The sequence below is a fragment of the Phocoena sinus genome, chromosome 5, assembly GCF_008692025.1.
Source record: "Phocoena sinus isolate mPhoSin1 chromosome 5, mPhoSin1.pri, whole genome shotgun sequence".
Classification (NCBI taxonomy): Eukaryota; Metazoa; Chordata; class Mammalia; order Artiodactyla; family Phocoenidae; genus Phocoena; species Phocoena sinus.
Window position 1 is genome coordinate 64,671,172 of NC_045767.1, and position 26,831 is coordinate 64,698,002.

A 26,831-nucleotide genomic window follows, 5' to 3' on the forward strand; every position below is an offset into this window, starting at 1 on the left:
AGAACCAAACAGGATGGACACACACACACACACATATAAGATTACATAATACAAGTTACTCTGTGTTTATTTCCTTTTTCGTTATCCATTAGCCATCGCTGACAGTCTTGTGGTTAAACTGTTAACAGATCATTTTTTTAAAGCAAAATCATGACTCATGCAGATACCAAGTGAACACAAATCAAAGAATTTACTTACCTCATTAATTAAATGAAAGAACCAGACGATGTTATAACCGGTTCGAAGGAAAAGCCAAAGAAGCACAAATTCATATGAAATAAAGCAATTTTGAAATGAATGTACAAATGGACACAAACCTGGTTTTTCCATAGAAGGAGAGGTTGTCCCTCCACTGGGCAAAATTCGTTATTGTTTTGCACTGCTATCAGCTATCTACATTTTACGGAGTTATAAAATTACTCCCATGGAATCAGGATCCAATAATCTGGTAAAGTGTGATCTGGAAAAATATAGTTTTCCACTAAAAAACAAACTTTTCCCTACAAAAGCAGGGTTTGGGGTCAGACATTATGTGATCAAATGCCACTCAGTAGCTGTATGGTTTTGGACCCGTCTTACCTCAATCTCCTTATCGATGAAATGGGAATGACAATCAACTTCGTAAAATTATTAAAAGAATTAAATGAGATAATCCATGTGAAGCTAGTTGCAGCATGCCTAATACATAATAAGTAGTCAATAAACGTTAGCTGCCATTTTTACATACACGTGTATACGCATATATAATGTTGATGACATTTTATTTTTATCTGCATTCTTATATATACATGTTATTATTGTTGAAAACATTACAGGGGAGCATGGCCCCTTGAATCTATCACGGTGGTAGAGAGACATTCCACTCTGGCTGGTTCCAATGCAGGTCTAGCTGTAAAACAGCCCCAGGCCTCTAGAAAAGAGCCCCAAAGGACTGATGTTGCCAGGAAGGCAGTTTGGTCCCTGGAGGGGGGCATTTCCCTCTGTTGGCATACTGCTCCCACAAGCTCTGCTTTCTTTCCCCAGCCTGGAGATTTTCGTAGTTTTCATAGTGAGAAATGCAGAACTTTTTCTTGGCTTAGTAATAATAGTTACTGGGTGTTATAATAAATAGTCCTAAAAATATATGGGTCAAAACCAGTAAGAGTTCTCCTCACTCCTGTGACAGCCCAAGATATGAGTGTCTGGTCAGCAGGCAGCTTTCCAGCATTTAGGGATCCAGAAGCCAGGCTCTGTCCATCTTATGGCTCCACTAGTCCCATCCTAATATTCACAGGCTCCTGGCAAGAATACAAATGGAGACCCTACTGGGGTTGTCAGATTTAGCAAATAAAAATACAGGATGACTAATAAAATTTTAACTTTAGATAAACAATGAATACTTTCTTAGTATAAATATGTCCTATGCAATATCTGAGATACACACTTATACCAAGAAAACATTCATTGTTTATCTGGAATTCAAATTCAGTCAGACATCCTATATTTTATCTGACAACACTGCACATACCAAATATTTAAAAGGTAAAGAGCTTTTGGAAACAAACTGTTAAAGAAAATATATTCTGTCATCGTTCCTTGACAAATGTACTTTCATAATGGCCTGGAAGGCCAGGTTCCCATTTAGAATTCTCAGACTCCTCAAATTTTCATATCACCCTCCTGCCTGCTCTCTTCCCTTTATCTCCAGCTGTCTGTTGCTTCAAGGACCCTCATTGGCACGAGTGAGGATGCCCCAGTTCAAACACCATCCACATCCCCTGCAAACGGCCGCCTTTGTCCATCCCTTGGGCCTAGGAGTGCACGCTCCAGTGGATGGTCCCGCCATAGGGAATACAGCCTGGGGAAGAGGTCCATACAGATCATGAAGGGGAAACATCAGTCACCTGGAGAGTTATCGAGAAGTGGGAGTGTGGGTTCTTAGTGGGCACATCCCTTTGGCCCTGTGGACTCCCCTACGACCAAGTCTAATGTATTGGATTTCACTCTCCTCTAGGGCCTTGTTGTCTTCTTCATCCCACCAGCATAAGGAGAGAGAATATAGAGGGGACGTTCCCATTTGTTAAAAACTTTAACCCAGAAATGGTACACATCTCGTCTGCTAACATTCCATTGGCTGAAACTTAGACAGGGTGTACAGAATTATAAGGAATCATTACTACCTACTAGATTGATTCTAGGATGTCAACAGGCATGGCAACGTGCTGTACTATAAATCTTAAGGAAAAACTGATATTTTTATTGTCATTATACTCAATACTTAACCAAAACAGTAAACAAGAATCCTCAAAATGACACCCCACACCCCCTTTCAGGGAAAAGATTTACAAGGCAGACTGTTTACCCTTGTGTCCCTGACAACACTTAAGCACAGTGCCAAGCATATAGTCAGCATTCCATGAATATTGAGGAGTGCATGATTATTTATTATTTATTATCGGACTGAAGTAAAGATTTAATGCACATCGTGCTAGCATAATGGAATGAACTAGAGGAAGCAAAAGAGATGCTGTAATAGAAAGATGCTGACCAAAGAGTACTTCACTAAAAAGAACCCTTCCGGGCTTCCCTGGTGGCGCAGTGGTTGGGAGTCCGCCTGCCGATGCAGGGGACGCGGGTTCGTGCCCTGGTCCGGGAGGATCCCACGTGCCGCGGAGCGGCTGGGCCTGTGAGCCATGGCCGCTGGGCCTGCGCGTCCGGAGCCTGTGCTCCGCAGCGGGAGAGGCCACGGCAGTGAGAGGCCCGCGTGCCACAAAAAAAAAAGAACCCTTCCTGGGAGATGCCCAAATCTTAAAACCCCAATGCATTCACTCCTGGAGGATAGCTACCCTCAGAAGACACAGAGAAACCAAGAGGCCCCACATGTGTGTATACTTTTTCACTAAGCGTTGTACTTTAACATTTATTCAATTACCCATATTTCTTTACTCTGAGAAAAGTGCTGTTTAGAAAATATATCTGAAGCATAAAGATATGATGTGGGCATATCTAGGACCGTGAGCCCTAAACATGAGTGTATGAACTGAAATGAAGACTCTGAAGAGGCCAGGGCAGAAGGGAGTAGGGGCGGCCAGCATGCAGGGAGCATTACTTCCACCTGCTGAACTCGGCGCCTAATGGGTTTTGTGTTGAAGACTTCCCCCTGAACTTCCTCTCAGAGCCTTGGTGTCAGTTGCATTACGTCCTGATGATGTGCATTGGCAACTTTTAGGGAAATGGTGTCAGGCCTCGGTGATGCCCTCTAACTCTCTCACTTGTCTGGACTGCAAGTCTACTGCCATAATCAATATGAAAACACAATCCAAAGAGTATGGCAGCTTCTCTGCTGGCTCTCCCTCCAGAGCAAGTGTTTGACCTGCAGTATGAAAATTTAAAACTTTACTACTTTATAGTCAGACTTCACTTTTTATATGGTTCTCCATGTACTGTGACCATTTTGGAAATTCAAATGGTCTTCAGGTTCACAGAGGTTGACTGACCATCTGTACAAATAATTTTTAAGTGCTTATGAAGGACAGTTTCAAAAGAGGGGTTCTGAAGACAGTGAACAGGGAGCACACCAGTTTATGCATCATCCTCTGTGCTGTATCCCCCAAGGAGCCTTGCAGCCCCCTTACTGGGAACCCCCTACTGTCACTACACTCACACCTGGTGTGGCTGTTATCTGTTCACATGGGCCTCCCTCCTTGAGACTGTAAGATCTCTGAGAAGAAAAATGTATCTTGTACGCTTTTGTAACCCCAGTACAATAAAACATCTAGCAAGTGTATTTGTATGTATGTCTGTAATATACATACAACTACTTATTTATATATTTGTTTACATATACTTTTTTATTGAAGTATGGTTGCTTTACAATATTGTTAAAGTTTGTTTGTTAGTTCGTGTAGTTTCAGGTGTACAGCAAAGTGACTCAGTTATTGTTTTCAGATTATATTCCGTTATAAGTTATTATAAGATAGTAAGTATAATTCCCTGTGCTGTGTAGTAAATCTTTGTTGCTCATCTATTTTATATGTAGTAGTTTGTATCCGTTAATCCCATACTCCTCTCTCCCTCTCCCCTTTGGTAACCATAAGTTTGTTTTCTGTCTTACATATATGTTTGTTTACATTATATATATAATTTATTGACCATCACGATAAATACTCCTGAGTACATCATTTCATTTAACCTTCAAAACAGTCTTATAAGGTAGTTGCTATAAGTTCTCATTTTAGAGATAAGAGGACTGAGTCACAGAAAGGTTAAGTAAATTACCCAAAGTCACATAATTAATAAGCGAAGAGCTGATATTTGAAACCAGGGTATGTTTTCAACCACTATGACAGAAGAGCTACCAGCAACATTTACTTAGCATCTGCTGTTTGCACTTGTGCAATGTTTTTCACATTCGTTGTTTCATTTATCCCACAAAGGATCACAATGAAGTGTGGCTCTCCATTTAAAACATAAAATTTCCTTTGGGTGTATACCCAGAAGTGGAATTGCTGGATCACATGGTAGATCTATTTTTAATTTTTTGAGGAAGCCAAAAACAGGATCTTGAAGAGATATATGCACTCCCATGTTTATTGTGTTAGTCACAATAGCCAAAATATGGAAACATCCTAAATGCCCATCAACAGATGGATGGATTAAAAAAGGTGTGAGATATATACACAATAGAGTATTATTCAGCCATGAGAAAGGAGGACATCCTGCCATTTGCGACAACATGGTTGGACCTTGAGCACCTTATGCTAAGTGAGATAAGCATGATATCACTTTTATGTGGAATCTCAAAACAGTCAAACTCATAAAAATCAGTAAAATGGTGGTTAGCAGGGGATTGGGGGGAGGATAAGATAGATGTTACTTAGGGGTACAAACTTGCAAAAGTAGTAAATAAGCCATAGAGATCTAATGTGTAGTGTGAGGTATACGGACAACAGTATTGTACTATAATCATCAAACTTGCTAAGAGACTACAATTTTAATTGTCTCAACCACTAAAAAGAAAGTATAATTATGTAATGTGATAGAGGTGCTAAATATCGCTACAGTGGCAATCATATTACAATATACACATGTATCAAATTAACATGTTATACACCTTAAATTTACACAATGTTATCTGTCAAATATATTCAATTAAAAACATGAGAAAACTGAGGCCCAAGGAGCTTATGTAACTTACCCAAAGTTGCACAGTTACTAGGCAGTTAAATCCAACATTCAACCCAGTGTTACCTCCCACACCATGAATCACCTGGGAGAACTGGGCACAGCTATACGTAAACATCATTAATGAGAAGAAAAGATGACAGTTATGCTGACCTATTTCTTTTTTTCAGGTTCAGTCATTTTTAGCATCACTTGATGGAGAGAAGCTGGAAGTCTTAAAAAATGACCTAATTTCCATTAAAGACATCTTTGCAGCCAAAGAATTAGAGAATGAAGAGAATCAAGAAGTGCAAGGTAAAGGAAAGTAACCAGTTAAATAGCAAGACAAACGATTGATGCCGTCCTTAGAAACTGCTGTTAATAAGCATAGCCCTTTGAACAGGAGAGAATTACTTAATTCAGGTGCTTCTCCTGCTCACTTCCAAATTCTCTGTGCATCTGGTCTTTTTACAGGAGCTGGTCACATTGACCTATAGTCCTCCTGTCCTTTGGGTGGGAACTGCTGAGTGAAGCACCTTTATTTCTCTGGTGTCCCTGGCATGTCACAGGCACACAGCAAATGCATCTGGTCAAGTGAACGAAGAGCACAGTGCACTCAACAGGGCCCTGATGACTAGAGTTTATGCTCCAGTGTCTGATTTTTTACCTGCACGTGGAAGTTGTTGAATGTGGTTGATCTTGATGGTGGGCAGGTCTTTCAATGGATTTCTGTTCATATTTTTCTTCTTCCTTTTAATTTCTGTGTGTAGGAGGTAGGGTGTATTTGTAAGTGGCCTACACGTCACCCAAAAAATACAAAGGCACAGGGTGCATCAAGGCGTGATTTGTCAGGTTTGATTGAGTTAGTCAATCACTAAAGTGAGCCAGGTACACGCTCTTCCAGCCAGACGATGACATGACCCCAAGGAGACTAGAACCTATTTTGTGAGAAGCAAGGCTTCCTTGAGAGAGGAAAAGAGGTTCCCAAAGTTGGACGTGCTTAATGATTAAGTTGTCCCTTTGGGAACAGAATATAGTGAAGTTGTGTACATGGAGAGTGATTGATGTCATCACCAAGCACTAGACAGTTGTTTCACGTAGGTTACACTGAAAACTTAAGCAACCTTGGACACACAAGGCTGGCTTCTCCTGGGATCATCTGAAGGGTCTTATTTGCAACATTTTCACTACTTACTTGCTATTTGTCCTTGAACAAGTTATATAACCTTTCTGAAATTCAGTATCTTACCTGTAAAATGGAGACAGTGATACCTATTCCTGAGGGCTATTGTAAGGATCAAATTAGATAATATATGCAAAAAAATATTACAGAGGCTGGCATACAGAACTGCTCGAAGTGTTAGCTGTTATTATTATTAAAAGTGCTAACACAATTCCAGGAGAATAGTAAAGATGCAACAAGTTACAACTTTTATTTACAATTGTACTTGTGATAATGTACATGCATATCATGTACATCACTCTCTGGAAGCATTTTGTGCCCAGACGTGCTACGTATCTTTAATCAAAACTCAAACACAAGAGCTCAAATGCTTCAGCCTAGATGCTCGGGGCAAAATTATTCTAAGCATTTGCAAACTGTCTTTTAAATACTATCTCCCGCTTTAGCCCCGCATGCTGACCTCATGTACCTTCAGTTTAATGAGATATGCTCACTGCATCAAAATAGAAGAATCAATTATACTGAAGCATAGGAAAAGGTCAATATCAAAGAGACAGTTGGAGAACAATGGTTTTGAGCATTTGTGTGTTTCTACAAAGTCACAAAGGATGACAATCTTGTCTTTGCTTTAATAATGAAGAAACTAAGATACTAGCTGTCACAGGTCATGCAGCTAGTATTCTGAACCCAAGATGAACTAATGTAGATGCCTCTTTTCCAGAGTAACAATCACCAAAAAGATGCAGGCTATTTTTCTTCAGTTTATGGTGCCTGAGGTAGACCTTTGCCTTACTGGGTGTGTCATTCAGAACGGATAAAAACAGGATCCCAAATTCTCCCTAACATCAAAGAAATATTGTTTCCAGTGTAAGTGAATGCAGTATGGCATCCCCAACTAGTGCAATTCCTTGGAGAGAAAACTTGATTCAATACTGTTAAATAGAAAATGTTACTACATGTGTTATGCTCCAGTGTTAATATAGAGCTTCAGTAAATGGAGATTTTTTAATATGACCAAAAAAAAAAAAAAAATTGAAGTCCTGAACAGCATGCTTAAGAAATGGTAGATAGGGCTTCCCTGGTGGCACAGTGGTTGAGAGTCTGCCTGCCGATGCAGGGGGACACACACCGGGTTCATGCCCCGGTCCGGGAAGATCCCACATGCCGCGGAGCAGCTGGGCCCGTGAGCCATGGCCGCTGAGCCAGCGCATCCGGAGCCTGTGCTCCGCAACGGGAGAGGCCACAACAGTGAGAGGCCCGTGTACCACAAAAAAAAAAAAAAGAAATGGTAGATTAATCTCTCTTTAAGTGATGGAACCCTGTTACCTCCCATAATATGTCCATTTTCCTAAAGGGCAGCTCCAGATTATCAAAACACAATTACTTTCAATTAACTTAATTTAATAAATAAATGTCATTTAGACACCTAAAGAAGAATGGGAGAGAAGAATAGCAGGGTTGTCATTAAATCAATCCAATATGATGGAGTGTTACAACTCCAGAAAGGTGAGGGATTAACTAAAAGCTGTCGAGAGCAATCTCATTAGTGAGGGAGAGCAGACAATCCAGGAGCAAAATTCTGGGAGAAACCACAGCATTCTCATCATATTTTTTCTTGTAAGCACTTGCATTCCTAAAAGCCCCCTAACACCTAAATAATTTATTTGGTAGTCTTAGAAAATGTAATGAACTGTCATTTTTAGATAAATTTAATATTGGGCTCCTCTGCATTTAATAACATTAGCTAATGATTTGCATGTTTGTCCTACCAGCAGAGTGTAATTTTATCACACCGCCGTGGGTCTCTAATTTGGTTTACCACTGTTGTGAAAAGATTTTTAAAAGATATTTTCTCTTTTTATTGACTTGGTGAAGATCTTCTCGGCCACACATACAGACCAAGAATTGTAGTAATAGGTATTCTTTGTTGCAACATTCTTTAACATCTGTTTTTTATTTACATCCATTTTTCTCTGTGATGATTTTCCTAAAACATTTGCTACAAGTTATTGGTGTATTTCTCTGTCCTATAGAACGAATGCACATTTAAAAGCTGGAGCTACAGAGAGTACGTGTATCCTGATTTAGTGTTGATTACTCTCAAATATTTTTAATCTCCCTATGTTTATATCTTTGTAACACTTAACAATACAGTTTATATAAAACTCTAGTGTTTACAAAATACTTACACATTTGTTGTATTATTTGCTCCTTACAATAACACTAAAGAGCAGATGGCTGGGTTTTATTATCCTATATTTACAGAGGAGGAAATGGAGGCTAAGAAGCCCTGTGACTGGCCCCAGGTCACAGAGCCACAGGTGCAGGAGCTGGGGAAGAATCTCCACATCCTCAACCTGAGGCCAGGGCTCTTTCTGCCCTGCAGCACTGCCTCACGGAGATGAGAAGGACCAGGCAGTTTGGAAACGAGACCCCGTGGGAGTTGCCCCTCTTACTTTGCCTACCTAGAGAGGATGAGACCAAGATCTCTGCCCAGCAGAGACAGAATCTCAGCTTTTGATGGCCTATCTCTCTCTCTCTCTCTCTCTCTCTCTCATTCTCTCTCTGACTCGGTAGCCCTCCAGCTCTCCCTTTGTACATGTGACTAAAGCCTTCTCATTTTTGAAGGCTCTGTTCAGGCATCACCTCCCCGAGAAAGGTTTCTTAATACCCCTGAGAATTGGATCAAGTGTTGCAGAAGACTGCTCCGTCTGAGCACTTACTTTATGGGTTTTATGATTTGCTTGTATCAGCTTCACTGTGAACAAAGACAGCCATCTCTCCCTCTACCGCAAGGCACATGCCTCCCTCTCCCTGTGGAGGTCACCCTGTCCTCCTTGCTGTCCCCAAGCAAGCCAGGCACACTCCCTCCTGGAATTGACCCTGGCGGTGCCTCTGCCTGGAAGGTTCTTCCCCTGATCTGTGTGGCTCATCCCTCTCCTCCTCTGGGTTATTACTCAAAGGCCATTTTCTCAGCTCCTCTCCATTTGAAATTCCTAACCCCCAGCTGTCCCTATTCCTCTCCCTTGATGTATACTTCTCCATAAAACTTCTCACCTGACATATATGTTTTACTTCTCTAGTTTGACCTGCTCCCCAATGAGAATATATAAATTCTAGGTGATGATAAACTGATTAGGCCAAATTCTTTGAACAAAGACCTACAAGTGGGCTTCCCTGGTGGCACAGCGGTTGGGAGTCCGCCTGCCGGTGCAGGGGACACGGGTTCGTGCCCCGGTCCGGGAAGATCCCACATGCCGTGAAGCGGCTGGGCCCGTGAGCCGTGGCCGCTGAGCCTGCACGTCCGGAGCCTGTGCTCCGCAGCGGGCGAGGCCACAACAGTGAGAGGCTTGCGTACCGCAAAAAAAAAAAAAAAAAAAAGACATACAAGTTATCCTGGCTATCTTCACAAGCTGCTGATTAACCATTTTGTCTCTAAAACAGAAATACACAAGCAGACAAGTGTTAGATACAGTATTTCTCACATAGCTTAGCCCTCTCTGAAGCTACTGCCTTCACCCACTAACATAGGCCATGGTATTTTCTTCTCAGAGGGTTTCTGAGATCATGTAATAAGGCCAGATGAATGATGCTTTTATCCTTCCACCACCGTCCCAAACTGGTGATACAATCCATTGTGATATCAATTCTTTAGCACTTATAAGAAACTTTGAAAATGGCCTCAAGTTGTAGATACAAATGAGAGATATAAGATTGTAACTTTTAAAGATCTCTCCTCTTTATTGACCACCAATAATATTGTTATTTTTATTTCATGATATATATATATAACATGTTATAGATAATCAATATATTAGTATCTATGGTATAATATATTAGTAAATTATTTATTCAATAAATATTCATTTTAGCACCTGTTATGTTCCAGGCACTGTGTTAGATGCTCTGGATTCAGGAATGAGCAAAACAAATATTGTCTGTATCCTTAGGTAGCTTCCAATCTGAAGGGAAGACATATCATTACATAATATTGTAGGACCAGGCAGGTGTCCTAGGAAACCATGGGAAATTTCTCCAGAGATATAATGTTGTTACAAGTATTAAGATATAAGTAGATGATCCATGGAGACTAATTCTGCTTGCTCAGTACTGTGGCTCTGTGTACCTAAAAGAGTACCCTGAGTATCATTAAGGGTTGCAGTGCTAAGCATAACAGTACTGTAAGTCATAAACACAGTGTTGTCCCAGGGCTTTCAAGCCTGAGAAGGGTCGTTCATTTGTTCATTCAGTCATTCAGCAAACAGCTACTGACCACCTATAGCTGTGAAGAAGACCAGTGGTCCTGCCCTGCCCTCACGTGCCCTTCGGGCCAGCCCAGGGGTGCCCCAGCTAGAGCTGCGAGCAGCAAGGCTCCACCAGCCCCTCGCCCAGCTGCAGCCTGCTGCCTCGCCTCTGTGCTCATACACGGGCACAGCTCGTCTTTGCCCAGCGGCTGGAGGGCGGGCTGCTGCTGCCCCCACTTATACTCTGACTGCGGGCTGTAAGGTTGTGGGAGCTGCCACATTCTGAAGGATGAAAAATATATCATGCTTCTTACTTCTGTCATTTTCTATTTCCAGGGATAGAAGAAAAGGGAGAAGAATTTGCTAGCATGCTTACAGAGCTTCTCTTTGAATTGCATGTTGCGGCCACACCTGACAAACTCAATAAGGTCAGCACCATATGGATCTCAGTTTTTGCTTGTTGGTTTTTTTTTGTTTTTTTTTTAAAGGTCTCGGTTGTAAAATCCAGAAATCCACCTGAAACAGAAAAACCCCAAGTCCCAATGGCACATAGCAGGAGGGGAGTCCCAGGTCAGTAATTAAGATTCGAGGAGGCAACATCATGAAATGTGGCTGCGGAGAACCTGCTAGGCTGTGTCACAAGACCTGCATTTTAGTTGCAGTTTCACTGGTAATTACCTTGTGACCTTGAACAAGTCATTTCTCCTTAAAATAGGGTCTTAGATCAGATCAGTGGTTACCCTCAGCCTAGAGGAGGAAAGAAGGTGCAGAATCACCAAAGGGCTTTTTCAAATTCCATCTCCCCTCCCCTCGAAAGTGACATGCCAGCATTAGGCAGAGAAAGCACATCTGCCAGAGCCAGGCCACTCACACAACCCCTCCCACGGGAAAGCTGGTGCTTCGTCATGTCTAAGACCATCTGAGCTTTCACTGTCTGGCTTCCTCTGAGAGTAACACTGGATGTTTTGCAAGTTCCTACAAGGTCTTGCGATGGCATTTCTTAATGAGGTCACTGATCATTAATTACTTAAAACTGTCATTTTTCCCATTCTCTCTTTCTTCTCTTTTTTTTTTGAATTTTTGAATTTTATTTTATTTATTTTTTTATACAGCAGGTTCTTATTAGTCCTCCATTTCATACACATCAGTGTATACATGTCAATCCCAGTCTCTCAGTTCATCCCACCACCACCCGCTCTCTTTCTTCTCTTTAGCGATCGGTGGTTGACACAGGTCCTCACTCATCAAGGTGGGTGAGGAAAGGGCAGACTGAGGCAGTGAGGTGGAGAGATGAGCAATTTCTTTATCTCTGATAGAGGTCACTGATTCTGGCAGGTCAGTGACTTGAACGCAGCAGGGAAATTGCCTCATTCATCTCCACACAGCACCTGCAGCAGCTCAGAGAGTGTGTGTGGTGCCTCCGAGGTCTCACTGGCTTATTTACATAGGTAAACCTTTGTCCCTAAAAGAGGACACACCAAGCATGGTTTGTTAGGTTTTGTCTCCCCTAATCTTCTCCCCATTAACTTGCCATCAACACCATGACACATTAAACTTTGACATGCAAGCTTTCAAATGAGAAGTAAGTTTTGCATATGCTCAGATGCAACTTAAGCAAACAGCTTAAACTATAATATAAAAACTGGTAAGTCTGCCCTTTCAAAATTCAGGGAGTAACAGATAGGGAAGGTGGTGTCTGCTTGTTCAAAAACTTTTAAGGCCACAAGTTGCTCAAACTGCACTCATGTGAAGTGAAATTCATCACAGTTCTTCTCTTGTTCCCACCCCCTGACTCCGCCCTGCGAGGTTCTGGCATGGCTGGAGAGGAACAGAGCCATCCTTCATCTTCTGGTGCGATACATTATTAGGTTCATGAAATATTAAGGGCTTCCTGAGACATAGCAGATGAGGAAATTTGCTTTCGCAATGACCCTGGCTAAATTTCATATACATATATATGAAATTTTACAGTTGGTCACAAAAAGTGAAAAATATACTATGGCTTTTCCAAAGTGACGGTCATTTTTATTCCTATCTGAGTATCATTTTATTTTTTTTTTAAGATTTTATTTATTTATTTTTTGGCCACATTGGGTCTTCTGTTGCTGTGCACAGGGTTTCTCTAGTTGCGGTGAGCGGGGGCTACTCTTTGTTGCGCTGCGAGGGCTTCTCATTGCGGTGGCTTCTCTTGTTGCAGAACACAGGCTCTAGGCACACAGGCTTCAGTAGTTGTGGCATACGGGCTCAGTAGTTGTGGTTCGCGGGCTCTAGAGCGCAGGCTCAGTAGTTGTGGCGCACGGGCTTAGTTGCTCTGCGGCATGTGGGATCTTCCCGGATCAGGGCTAGAACCCATGTTCCCTGCATTGGCAGGCGGATTCTTAACCACTGCGCCACCAGGGAAGCCCTGAGTATCATTTTAGAATGCTTTCCAAAAATTCCTCAGGCCCTGCAGTTTTCTCTCCATACATTCTTTCTACTCTGTCCCTTTTTCTTACTGTATTTTTTACCAGAAAGCAACAACAAGGTGTTTTTAAGGAAGTTGAGGAATTGCCCCATCACTCTTTAAACGTACAGAGAACCACCCTTGGCGGTTTAGGGTTTGATCCAAGTCGTGGGATTGGCTTTTGTGTCTCCATATTTGTACAATAAACGTATTGCTTTGGTTGGGGGCCTTTGCAGGCCATGAAAAAAGCTCATGACTGGGTGGAAGAGGATCAAACTGTGGTGCCAGTAGACGTGGCCGAAGAGTCAGAGGACAAAACAGAGAAGGAAGAAAAGGAAGAGAAACCTGAAAACCCCGAAGAAGACAAGAAGGAAGAAAGGAAAACTAAGACAGTCGAGGTAAACGCATTACAGATCGTCCGCCTAAAGAGCAGTAATATTATGTTCATTTTATTAGCAGCCTAATTTTAAGTGAGGCAAAGCCATTTCATTTTCATTTATACCCTATTCCACACTATAGAAATATGAGTATTAATGTAATAAACACTAAAATTTTTCTATACCAGGACATTTCATGATTTAGCATAGATATTGTAGCTTTCCTCCATAGCATTACAGTTATAATTTAAAGGAAAAAAAATATTTAAGAACATAGTCGATTTATCTTTAGGGTAAAATTCCATCATATCAAATTTGTAACCATAACATGTCCTTATGCCCCATAACTAATGAGGTAATTGAAGCTTTTTCCAAAAAAGAATTTCATTGCCACAGTTTTTTTCCTGTAGTTTAATAAATTTATATATGCATAATTTATAATCTGCCTATGTTCACAAATGAGTTTGTAATAACTTCATTTTACGTTGAATTTTAATTTTAGAGAAAGAAAATTTCAAATTAGATCGCTCTAAAGAAAAATGTCCACTGAGGTCTGTTCAATTCAGCCACCCTTCCACACGCTTTCATGTCTGTTGTGTGCCCAGCACTGCTCTGAGAACTGGGGACCCAGCTGTGAAGAAGGCTTGTTATGTCCCTGGGACCTGGTGACACTTCTGTTTTATGGTAGTATTTCCACTTAGAAAAGTCTTAGGTACACCCATTAATCTTTGGGTAAATTTTTTCAGGTCATATTTGTTTTGGGGGATTTTTTCCAGGAATTATGTAATTGTTTTAATGTCACAGGAGTTTTTTAGAAAGCATCTTCTCAATGAATAATTTTCTGACTGGTACTTTTTGCTTTCAGGAAGCATACATGCAGTCCATCAAAAGCCTGGCAGAAGTAACAGCTCGCTGTATTGAGCAGCTTCATAAAGTAGCAGAATTAATTCTTCATGGACAAGAAGAGGAAAAACCAGCTCACGACCAAGCAAAAGTTCTGATAAAGTAAATGTTACTTTTAATTCTTATTTTTCCAATTTTATGTATACGTGCCATTCAAATGCACACACACACGCACACACACACATACACCCTCAGCTACTAAAGATTCAGATTTCATGTCAACTAATTCCATTGTTCTGTGGTCATCTTAAGAATTAAGGACCCTCTTAAGAAATGAGCCAAGTTAGCGAGAACAGTAATAATTAGCTAGACATTCCAGGAATTATTTATGAAGAGATTTAAGGGAAGACACCCTAAATCATTCAGAGCTAAATGTTTCTTTTAATAGATCAGAATCTTGAAAGTACAGACCTTTGAATATAATTACATTTTCAACATGCCACACAGATAAAAGACACCTTAATGGACCTTCTCAACTAGTTTCACAGAAATATGCAAACGCACCCCCACTGTTCGGAGCGACTTACACAAGCTCTGCATGTTCTGAATTCTGGCAATGATGGTCACTAACGTAAGCCAGTTCACTGTGGATTGCTTTTGCGTGCATATTTGCTATCATATGTTTATTCTTCAGTAAGCTACTATTATTAGTTTAGTGAAATAAAAACGTGTATATATATAATGTTATACACATGAAAATAGCTGGTATGGAGCGTTCATTAAAATAGTTGATTATGGAGCTGAAGAATAAGCCATTAGCTTTTACACATATGACTGTAAGCTATGGTATAGAAAATCAGCACAGGCCCAAACGCCCTCTCATTATTATATAGACACAGGAGCCCAAATAAGAGCCTCCTAAAAATATATGGGTACACACACACAGACACACACACACACACACACACACACACACACACATCTCAACACATTCACTCACTTGCTAGCTAACTAGTCTTCACTTATTACTACATTTGGCATTGTAGGTTGGGGAGCAAATTTTTGGTGGAAGGACCTTCCAAAAAGTCATTATTAGTGTCTCTGATGGCATTTTTCCTCACTTGTACAGATTTGTGATCTAGTGTAGATTTTCCTATCTAAACATGTGAAAATCCAAGATATTATAAGCACTGCACAATCCTGCCCTTAAAATGCCTGCAAAGAATATGTACTTGTCTCGATGTAAAGAAGGAAGAGGAAAGGGCGAAATAGGAGTTTCAAGTATTGAGGAAAGCATCTGAGTACTGTTTTATATTTGCATGCTGATTGGAAAGAGGAGGGCTGAAGTCAGAAGTTTCTGAGTATGGAAAGCAGAACCTTACTCTTAGCTCCTGTCTGATTCTCAGCCCCTGATTGTCCCAACCTTACCAAGCTGCTCCAAGCAAAATGTAATAAGGCCTCATATATGTCTGTACAATAAGTGCCTTTCCACCCACCTGCCCAAGAACATAGGCAGAACTGCTCTTTGCTATCTCTTGGCCTTACTCCTGACCCTTCCTGCAGATAAGTTTTGGATGGTTGGGTGGATGGATGAGTAGTTGGATGGATAGATAAGTGGAAGGAGGGATAGATGGATATAGCTCAACAAACCTGAATACATAGCTTAGACAGAACCCCTATTTATCAGAACGAAACTTGCCTCTACTGACATCGCTAGATCTTTTAACATGTAAGATTCTTAACTTGGAGTTATTGTTTTGCTAATAGCATTTTAATCACTTCATAAAAGTCTTACATACTTATTGTTTAAAAAACTCAGGCAAAATGCACCATTGTTAGGTAGATTGTTTTCAGCTTTTGTCATCATCTATAATGTTATGACAAACATTGCTTTGTTAAATATTTGTATCTGTCTTGCATTATTTTCTTGGGGTAAAGTCCTAGCCGTGATGGCTGGAATAAACATTGGGGTAAAGTTTTGATGTATTTGATATAAGTCTTAAAAAACATATTCTACAGGATCTTTATTTTGAGGCATCTCATAAAAACATAATCAAGGGCTTCCCTGGTGGCGCAGTGGTTGAGAGTCTGCCTGCCGATGCAGGGGACACGGGTTCATGCCCCAGTCCGGGAAGATCCCACATGCCGCGGAGCGGCTGGGCCTGTGAGCCATGGCCGCTGGACCTGCGCATCCAGAGCCTGTGCTCCGCAGTGGGAGCGGCCACAACAGTGAGAGGTCCCTGTACCGAAAAAAAAAAAAAAACCATAATCAAGATATGAAGAGACATCTGAGTTTGAATTTCTTCATCTATAAAATGGGAATAATAATGGACCCTAATAAGGTCATTATGCAGTTTAAATGTGATTATGCATATAAAAGTATTTAACATAGTATCTCAGTGAATGTTCATTATTATTTTCAAATGAACAATGCTGGAGAAAAGTCCCTTGGCAAGAGTTTTATACCCCTTGTGGAGCTCAAGCCTGGTATTTTCCTGCATATGCTTTTGCTTCGAAAAAGAGGTAGGGTGAGAATTAGATTAAACTGTGATTGTGAATCATGGAAGAATACTGAGGAAAACATTTCTACAGAGCATCTTCAAACTTGAGTGCTCTTCTTTTAAAGGGAATACTGTATTAATATCAATAATTGTATTAACAATACAATTATTTTTCTTTATTAAAAATACCCAAATCTCTTTTTTTTCTTCTTTCAGATTAACTACTGCAATGTGCAAGGAAGTGGCCTCCTTATCAGAGAAGTTTACAAATTCTTTAACCACTGTTGGGGTAAGATTATGAAACTGATTCTTTTTTCACCTTTTTGAGGGGAAGGCCTACAAGAGGCTGTGATATGACGTGGAGGACATAGTACCTTCTTTGATAGCTCCACAAAGCAGAAGCTCTGCCAGGACATTTGCTAAAATGAGGCCTGAGCATCTTCTCTAGCTATAGGCAGCTTAAGGCTCTCATCTGACTGAGTTCTAGCCCTGATGCGACCATATCAGACATACAAGGTATTGGGTGGATTTTCAAACCTCTCTGGGCCTCATTTCCTTTATTTGTTCATTAAGGTTCCTTCTATTATTTAACATCTGTGATATATAACTCCACAATCTCTAGTAAAATAATTCTGCTTTATTGTTACACTTCAACTTTGACCAAAAGAAAAAAATTTTACCAATCTGTAGAAGTGTTTCTGTTCTCGAGGCAACAATTTTGAAAGGTTCGGCATTCATTTGGAGCTGTGGCTTCTGTTTCTTTTCTTTAGAAATCAGTCATGTTATGTAACTCAACCTAATGGGATTGGAGAAGACAGTGGCAATTTTTCCCTTTCAACCTTTCTACTTTTCCCTTTAAGGCCCTGGATGCAAAGGCAGATGATTCTTTACAAGAGAAACAGCAAGTTTCACTTCCTGTTTTAGCTAGGGTGTTTGGGTTACAAATGTATTAGTTTCCTAGGGCTGCCTTGACAAGTACCACACACTGGGTGACTTCAACAACAGAAATGTATTGTCTCACCATTCTGGAGGCTAGAAGTCTGAAAGTAGTGTATTGGCAGGGCCATACTTCTTCTGAAGCCACTAGGGAAGGACCCTTCTCTGCCTCTTCCAGCTTCCCAGGCATTCTTTAGCTTGCAGCAGTGTAACCCCAATTTCTTTCTCTATCTTCACATCATCCTCCCTCTGTGTGTGTCTGTGCCCATATTTCCCTCTTCTTAGAAGGACAGTGGTCATATTGGATTAAGGACAGTGGTCATATTGACCAGTACAACCTCATCTTATCTAATTGAATCTGCAACACCCTATCTCCAAATAAGGTCACAGTCTGATATACTGGAGGTTAGGACTTCAACATATCTCTTCCTAGCACAAAGTAACAGAAACAAGCACTAAATAATTTAGACAGAAAGAGGAGCTTATTAAAGGTAGTGGAGGTACATGAGCAGCCGTGGGGGACCCATCACCAGAGCTCATGTACCTTCTCTCTAAAGTGTTGTTATTAATGTGACTCAACTACAGCAGTTCCTGGTTCTCTTCATTCAAATTCCAGGATCCTGGGTGAGAAGGTTTGAAAGGCTCAGATATGCATCTTGGTGTCTCCAGTAGTGATGAGGACAGAGTCGTATCACGTAGACCTACTTTGCTGCTGGGGTACACCTCTTCCCACCCCCACCCCAGGCAAAGAGCAGGTCTCAAAAAAAAGCAAAAATGATTGTGGACTGGGCTGTCCGAGTTGTGTGCCTCTCAGACTTCTGTAAGTGGCTTAGTTGATAAAGGATGAGTTACATACCAACTATTCATTCTGCTATCAAAGAATATGGTTTGCTTCTCCTATTTTGTAAAAGACCAGCTTTTATATTTGTCTAATTTCAGGCCTTCAGCAATGGAGCTTCACTGTAAACAGGCAGAGTGAAGGGGGAGGGTAGAAGCTCATTGATAGGATAGGCTTGATAAAATACACTTATGTGATTGGCATCATCTAAGTTAACTGATGCCCATGGACTTTGGTGTAACTGCTAGATTTACAGAGAGGTGTGAGCTCTTAATCAGGATGGAATGACCTTGGCGACTCAGCTTCCCAAGGCTCTACTGTACCCTCTTCTCGCTCTTTCCAGTTTACTACCTGAGAAACTGAGTCTCAGAAGGGTGAACGATTCACCCAGTTGACTCAACTCCCAGTTGGCTGCCCATCAGACACAGCAGACAGATAGCTAACTGTTTGGTTCTCTGCGGTTGCCTAGTGTTGAGGATGTATATGTCTGTGTCTATGTGTGTTATATGTTTTATACGATTCATGTTGAACATTAATTTATGTTAGTGGGTGATATTCATGGTATTGCTTTCTATTTCCTTTAATGTATTGTATTCCAGCACAGTGCTTCTCAAACCTTAATGTGCAAGCAAATAAACTAGAGAGCTTATTAAATGCAGATTTTGATTCAGTGGATCTAGGATGAGGACTGAGATTCTGCATTTCTAACAAACTCCCAAGTGGTAACAGTGCTCCTAATTCATATCCTACATTTTGAGTAGCAAAGCTCTAGCAGATAAGTGTGTACTTGAATAAATACACACACATAAAATACACACACACAGGGCTTCCCTGGTGGCACAGTGGTTGGGAGTCCGCCTGCCGGTGCAGGGGACACGGGTTCGTGCCCCGGTCCGGGAAGATCCCACATGCCGCGGAGCAGCTGGGCCCGTGAGCCATGGCCACTGAGCCTGCGCATCCGGAACCTGTGCTCCGCAACGGGAAAGGCCACAGTAGTGAGAGGCCCGCGTACCGCAAAAAAAAGAAAAAAGAAAAAAAATACACACACACACACTTGTGTCCAAATGTTTGTATGAACACAATCAGGAACACACAGATTATCGTTTGGAGAAAGAAAAAGCCAAATCTAAATGGAGTTTACTGAAATACCATCTCATGACAACAGTACCTCTCATCTTGTGCTGTGATGAATCATTCACATCGTCATTGTTTGTATTCTCTAAAAGAGCCATTATTCATAACTTGAAGTTAATGAGTATATATTGCTCTCCAGACTCTATTTAAATTGCTTGCACATCTCATTGATTCTGAAAACCAATGCCATTTTATTGCCCTCATTTTGATTATATTTTAGAGGTTTATTGATAATCAAATAAACATGAAAGCAAACCATAATGGATTTTCTGGTTACTTACTAAAATGACTGGGTTTTTAAAGAGTTTTTCCCAAGACTCCATTCTGGTTTCCCCAGTAGGACATTACTTAGCCCTCGGTAGAGTAATGTCAGTGAAAGTGAGCTGCTCTGGGAAGAAATAGTTCATTTATATACTTTTGTTTGTCATAAAGTCTTTCAAGTACAGTGAGGGAAAGCAGCCTATTAAGACTGCCCTCTTCTTTCTAGTCCCTGTAATTATTTATTGTCTAAGAGTGGATTGAACATTTTAGATAGAGAAGACTGGACATAATAATAACGGCGACATGAACACTGATTCCCACTTTTTGAACACCTACTTAATATCAGGTTCTGTATTCTGCGTTTTCCATGTTTTGCAAACTGGGATATGCTGACCTGTTTGCAAGTTATATTTAAGAGTGTTTTAACTTTACTGCCAACCTTGAAGACACACCCTATAACCAAGTACCCGTGTTTGCATTTAAAAGAAAAAAGACTACAGACCAGGTCTGGAACTAGGGTAGGCAAGTAAAAGTACATAACATGTCTACCAAATTTAAGGGGACTCCCCCCACCACAAAAAGAGACAAACAACCTCAGTCATCTAAATAAATATTTTAATGCAGTATTTTAAAAATCAAAATTAACACCAAAAACTCATGATGAACAAAATATCAAAATTTTAAATAAAGACTGAATCCGACCCTGTACAACTCAGCCTCACTCACCACCCCCAATCCCAGACCTGCTACGAGCTTTAAGTAGTTTAAAAGGTCTGAGTGTAAATTTCTAGCTACATGACCTTAAGCAAGTTACTCAACCTTCCTGATTCCTGTTTTCTCATCCTTATTTTTTTTATTTTTTTATTAAGATTTTTTTTTGATGTGGACCATTTTTAAAGTCTTTATTGAATTTGTTACAATATTGCTTCTGTTTTATGTTTTGGTTCCTTGGCAGCAAGGCATGTGGGATCTTAACTCCCCAACTCCCCAACTAGGGATTGAACACACACCCCCTGCACTGGCAGGTGAAGTCTTAACCACTGGACCGCCAGAGACGTCCCCTATTTTCTCATCTTTAAATCGGGGTTATCATGGTACCTACCTACCTCCTAAGATTTCTGTCTAAATTAAATGATCGTGTAGGGGAAGCACCAAATATGAAGCCTTGTCTGTAGTAAGCATTCCACTTCTCCCCTTCTTCTTTAAGAGATTCCTCAACAAAGCCAGCATCTGCATTTTCTGGGACAAGCCTTGGAATATGAGCACCTAATCTGTCAATTTCATCCTTTTGATTCCACAGAGCAACAAGAAGGCTGAGGTCCTTAACCCCATGATCAATAGTGTATTGTTAGAGGTAAGTGGCCTCCTGGAGAGAAAGTGCTTCTGAATCAAAGCAAATGTTAGAGCTACATTTTTTTGTGTGTATTTCTCCCAGGCAGCAAGTGTTATTGCAATTCTAAATTTTATCGTCTACAGTCTTTTTTGAGTACATTTGTGTAGTTAAACCAGCTGTAAACCCTCGGGTGAAGCAGCAATACCTCATTTTCAAGAATTCTGATTATAAAGAGAAACGCTAAGCTCGCATGTTATTTCTGTTGCTGTTTCCCCCGACAGAAGCACATTTCTGCTGCCAAGTTTGACACCAGATTTAACACTGTGATAACTGGCTGCAATGAGGGATTCTTGCTCAGTGGTGATTTTCATAAAAATGGGCACTTCCCTCCATTTACATAACCTTGAGTTTAGCTAGGTCTAAGCTCCAGACTGGCAAAAATGACAAGTAGAATGTTTATCATCTACCCGTTCAGTGACCAGAGGCAAGATCCTCTGTGACCGCTCACTCCGTGGCCTGCCCACCCACCAGGACATTGTAACATGGACATGCAGCTGCCCCGTACAGCTGTGGCTTTGCCAGAAGTAACGATGTAAGATCGAAGAAAAGAAGCCCAGGAGGCCTCATTCTTGACTTAGAGGCACTGTGTTCCACCTGTGATTAGTGGGGAAAACCTTCTATTAGGGACCAACTCTAAGGAACTGGCACATCTGTAGCCCCAGGGCACCCCACTGAAGCCACAAGGTGTTGACAAGTTGAGTTTGGACATGGGCAATGCATATACAGTAGTTTCTTGCTGTCTGAAGTACCTGTCAAATGCAAAATTTGGAAATTACAAAAGTCAGGGAGGGCTACCTATGTATTTATAGCATGCGTTTAGGAATTGGGTCTTATCATTAAGGGAAACTACCAAGGTACAAGAATAACAATGTGGTGACAACAAACGTTATTGTTTAAGACAAAGCCACAGAGGGGGATGGAGTTGACAAGAAGAGACAAGGAACCATAGAGGCAGGTTCTGGAGGACACAGCTAAGAGGAAACCCAGGCAGTCAGAGGCAGAATAGAAACATCCAAAGAAATGTGTTTACATCTTTTTTAAGCACCAACATTAAAAGAAAAATATTCTAAAATAGTGTGGGGTATAAGGAGAAGGAACATTATCAAATGGGAGGAATTGTCAAGCTGGAACTCTGACAATAACCCTCCAACCACAATTTTCTCCCTTCATAGGGCTGCAATAGCACCACATACATACAGGATGCCTTCCAGCTGCTGCTGCCTGTCCTGCAGGTTTCACACATCCAGACCAGTCGTTCCAAAGCACAGCCATGACCTGGCCAGACTCCATCTAGTTAAAGGAAACAGCAGGCCCTGTTGCTCTGATATATACCATTTCATGGAATGTTTTCGACGCATCTGACCACAGATGCCTGTTTGGAGACACTACAAGCAATTTTGCACAGACAGATTGAGAATGCAAGTTCAAAGACAGTATCATTTCTCTTAATGTATACGGTTGTTTTTACAAGTAATTATGTTTCCTTTATGTTAATTTAAATTTACATGGCTTTGTATTGATAATTTCCTTTATCTGGAGTTCACTCAAAATATTCATTTCTATTTTCCTGGTCAAGCATGTTATATTTGGAAATTCATGGACAGACCCTAGACTTTATATTTCCACTTTTAAATTTCCCATTCTTCTAGTATGACTTAAAATCAATTCTTATCCTAAACTTAGTTTTGTTATATTAATGCCACTGTCAGAGATAACACTACTCATAGATATTACCTATTATGGTGAAAGAGGAACGTAAGTATCTGTTTATAGTCATATACTCTCAGAACAAGCATTTATTGAGCTCCTACTGTGTGCTCACAATAGAGGAACATGATCTCACCCCAGTAGAGACAGATATTCTGAGAGAGGATTTATAATAATTCTTAAAATGCTTTAAAATACTAATAACTTTTCCAAACCTTAAAAAATTTGAAGAACAAGGTAAATTAGTGTTTTTTTAAATGTTCTACCCTTCAACTGGTTGTACTTTTTTATCCCAAACTTTACATATAGGATGAAAATACATATGAAAAGGGATACTAAAGAATATTTTGTTTAAAATGGAATTCTTATGACCATAAGTACATAATAGCACAATCATAAAGCTTGTAAGTACTCAGATAGAAAATTAAGGGAATTACAACAGAGTAGACCCCCAGGACTGCATTTTAAAATCTACTACAGTTGAGTCAAGCTGTTCCATGAATACACAGATCACACTCGCCAATGGCAAATGTAATGATTGCTTCTAAAGACAGAAAATGCTGATGTGTGGATGACTAAATGGTCACAATCCAGGAGGCTGCACAGAAGATCCTGCGGCCAGGAGAGGCCTTGTCAATGGGCATTTCTCCCCCCGAGCCCCAGATGGTCACTCTGGGTAGGGGTCTGTACAATGTTCCTATCTGGGAGCCCCACTGACATCCCTCCAGGTACTGTCACGAGGTGTCTTGCACAGTGGCTCTCTCCAGGCCAAATGAAGCCTATACTTTTGCCAGCGTGAAAAAATCCCTCATTCACTTTTGGTTTTATTCCCCTGATAGAGTTCCATACAGGCAAAGTAGGGATATTTTCATATCATCCTACTTCTCAGCATTTTATTTTCCAATATCCTGCATTTCATTTGTGTATCTCCTGAAACAACGAAATGGAAAATATAAGAATTTGTAATCTTGAAAAAAAATTCTGTGAGGAATCAATTAAAGCTGGGTTTTCCTACTTTGGGTCTTTGTTGCTGTGCGTGGGCTTTCTCTAGTTGTGGCGAGTGGGGGCTACTCTTCATTGTGGTTCACAGGCTTCTCATTGCAGTGGCTTCTCTTGTTGTGGAGCATGGGCTCTAGGCACGCAGGCTTCAGTAGTTGTGGCACGTGGGCTCGGTAGTTGTGGCTCACGGGCCCTAGAGTATGCGGGCTTCAGTAGTTGTGGCACACGGGCTTAGTTGCTCTGCAGCATGTGGGATCTTCCCAGACCAGGGATCGAATCTGTGTCCCCTGCATTGGCAGGCGGATTCTTAATCACTGAGCCACCAGGGAAGTCCCCCTACTTGCTTTTTGATTGCCTGAAACGTTTCTGCTATTCAGTCTAGAGAACAATTAACTAATGAAAGTGTTCCATTTGCCTCATCATAAATTTTAGACTTTTTGTGTACAGAGCAGAAGAAAGGGTTTAGATTTACAATTTCTTCCCATCAGATGTTTTAGCATCAGATGGATTTATAGACGTTAACTGGAAATGTAAAAGAAACCAATAGTTTCAAAGGAACTAGATTCCCAAAATTAGACTTTAAGCCTAACTGCACCCATTTAGTGCATAGCAAAATTTTTAATCATAAAATGAAATAGAAATCTGCAAAAGAACAAGAGAGATAATTACTTGTTTAAAAGTGGTTGATATTATTTACATTGCATTTATATATCTTTTAATGATAGAATGTCGAGGGTTGCCAAATGGAAACGTAGGCCGAGAGATGATTCCTGGGGCCTAGCTCCATGGTCTGTGAATTACATTATTTAAGAGAGAATCAGCACTTAAAATGTGTCCACTCTCCAGGATTGCTCTCTTTCAATACTGTTTTTCACCATCACTTTTATTTTTTTTATTTTTATTTATTTTTATTTTTGGCTGCGTTGAGTCTTCGTTGCTGTGCGTGGGCTTTCTCTGGTTGCGGTGAGTGGGGGCCACTCTTCGTTGCGGTGCGTGGGCTTCTCATTGCAACGACCTCTTTTGCTGCGGAGCACGGGCTCCAGGCATGTGGGCTTCAGTAGTTGTGGCACACTGGCTCAGCAGCTGTGGCCCATGAGCTCTAGAGCACAGGCTCAGTAGTTGTGGCACACGGGCTTAGTGGCTCCGCGGCATGTGGGATCCTCCCGGGCCAGGGCTCGAACCCGTGTCCCCTGCATTGGCAGGTGGAGTCTTAACCACTGCGCCACCAGGGAAGCCCCCACCATCGCTTTTAAATAACTGCTTCTTTGCTTTGCTTTAAAAGCTAGCAAAGCACAGGATCCAGATCTGGGCACATGTCAATCCCTTACCGAATGAATGATTTAGCAGGCTTACTTTGGAAATTTTGTATTCCTTCAATAATCCTTTACATAAATTGGGTTCATTTCACTCTATGCAATTACCCTGAACATGCATGCCAGTTTTTTTTTTTTTCTTACATCAGGTGCAAAAGATGTTCTAGTCTAAATAATGAATGTAGTCCTGTGCCTGTACCTTATTAAATAAAAAGCATATTTCAAATTCAAAGCAAAATGCATCCAAGAAAAATTGCTTTGGGGTATTGATACATACAGCTCTGAAGGGCAAAATCCCAAATCTTAAAGCAAAGGCCTAAGCTTAAATATTCTATCCCACCGAGGACAGAAGCCTCTCTTTCCTCTGGGTCTCACACTGGGCTGTACATCAAGCCCATGGTTAAATGAGCAGTGTGGGCTCACTGGGGCAGTGCCAGGAATGAGCTGCTTCAGCTGCACCCGCAAAGGGACCACGGACCTCAGCTGCAGAACTCAAAGGCGAAGAAGCACCAGCCTTGGGAAGGCAAAGGAAAGTGTGAATTACATGGTAGAAGTCCCAACCGAGAAATGAGAGTGTCTCCGGTGCTTTGTAGAAGTCAGCTGCCCCGAGGTGCTTGCGTGTCTGGGAAATTACCTCCTGCACAGGCCAGCCAGGCTGCACTTAAGCTAGAAACAAAAGCAGGCAGATTCCAGTCACAGCCATCTCAGAGGTCCAGGATATAACATCTTATGAAGTAATTCAGCAAAAATGTGAAATAAGCATATTTCTCTTTTTTCCTAAAAAAAAAAAAATGTATGTATGCTGAACAGATGGGGTGGATCATAACACATGACTTCAATCTGTATTTAATTTTATAAAAGCAGTTATTCTTCAAGGTCAAGGTAAATTTTGTAATGTAAAAATTACCCTTTGGTCTTCCTCTTAAGCGTGCCCTACGTTCTGATATTCAGATCCAGGCTTCAACTTGGCTTCTTAAATTATTGTGTTTGTAAAGGCACATCAGAAGAGATCATAATGAAAATTCAGTTCAGAACTGCAATTCTGCCTTGATTTTGTAGTTGATTAGAATTCAAAAATCTAATCTAGGAGTGGATTCAGACCAGCCATTCTTCACATTAAAGAAAAAAATCATGGGGTTAACGATTTGTTGTATTTTTCTAGGTATCTCATAACTTATTCAGGTTTGTGTTCATTTTCTGTATATTTACCTATAAATAGATGCTCCACTACAATATCTGCTATTAAACAAATCTAAATTCTTTGTGTGTGTGTGTGCATGCTTAGATCCTGAAAATAATCTGAGTTATTCTATCGTTTGGGCATTTTACCTTTAGCAATGATTAACTTATTACAACCCAACAGTAAGAAATCAGTGGTATTTCTGATATTTCTAGTGTCTCCTGTCATCATAGACTGGGAATAGAAGCTGATTATGGAGGGTAAGAATTTTGTGTTGGGGGCTTCCCTGGTGGCGCAGTGGTTGAGAGTCCACCTGCCGATGCAAGGGACACGGGTT

General features: G+C 40.8%; 1 protein-coding gene across 5 annotated transcripts in view; it reads left to right on the plus strand.

Moving 5' to 3' along the window:
* Positions 1–26,574, plus strand: part of FAM114A1 (family with sequence similarity 114 member A1) — a 68,181-nt gene extending 41,607 nt beyond the window's left edge. For 3 of the 5 annotated variants that reach the window (XM_032632242.1, XM_032632241.1, XM_032632243.1), the window contains 7 exons: positions 5,334–5,457; positions 10,906–10,997; positions 13,249–13,410; positions 14,255–14,394; positions 16,950–17,022; positions 21,203–21,256; positions 22,468–26,574. In XM_032632242.1, the coding sequence (XP_032488133.1) occupies positions 5,334–5,457; positions 10,906–10,997; positions 13,249–13,410; positions 14,255–14,394; positions 16,950–17,022; positions 21,203–21,256; positions 22,468–22,569 (747 nt within the window). In that variant the 3' untranslated portion in view covers positions 22,570–26,574. Of the gene's footprint in view, positions 1–5,333; positions 5,458–10,905; positions 10,998–13,248; positions 13,411–14,254; positions 14,395–16,949; positions 17,023–21,111; positions 21,257–22,467 lie in introns of all 5 variants that reach the window. The other 2 variants (XM_032632244.1, XM_032632245.1) reach the window with 1 other exon arrangement.
* Positions 26,575–26,831: the final 257 nt, after the last annotated feature.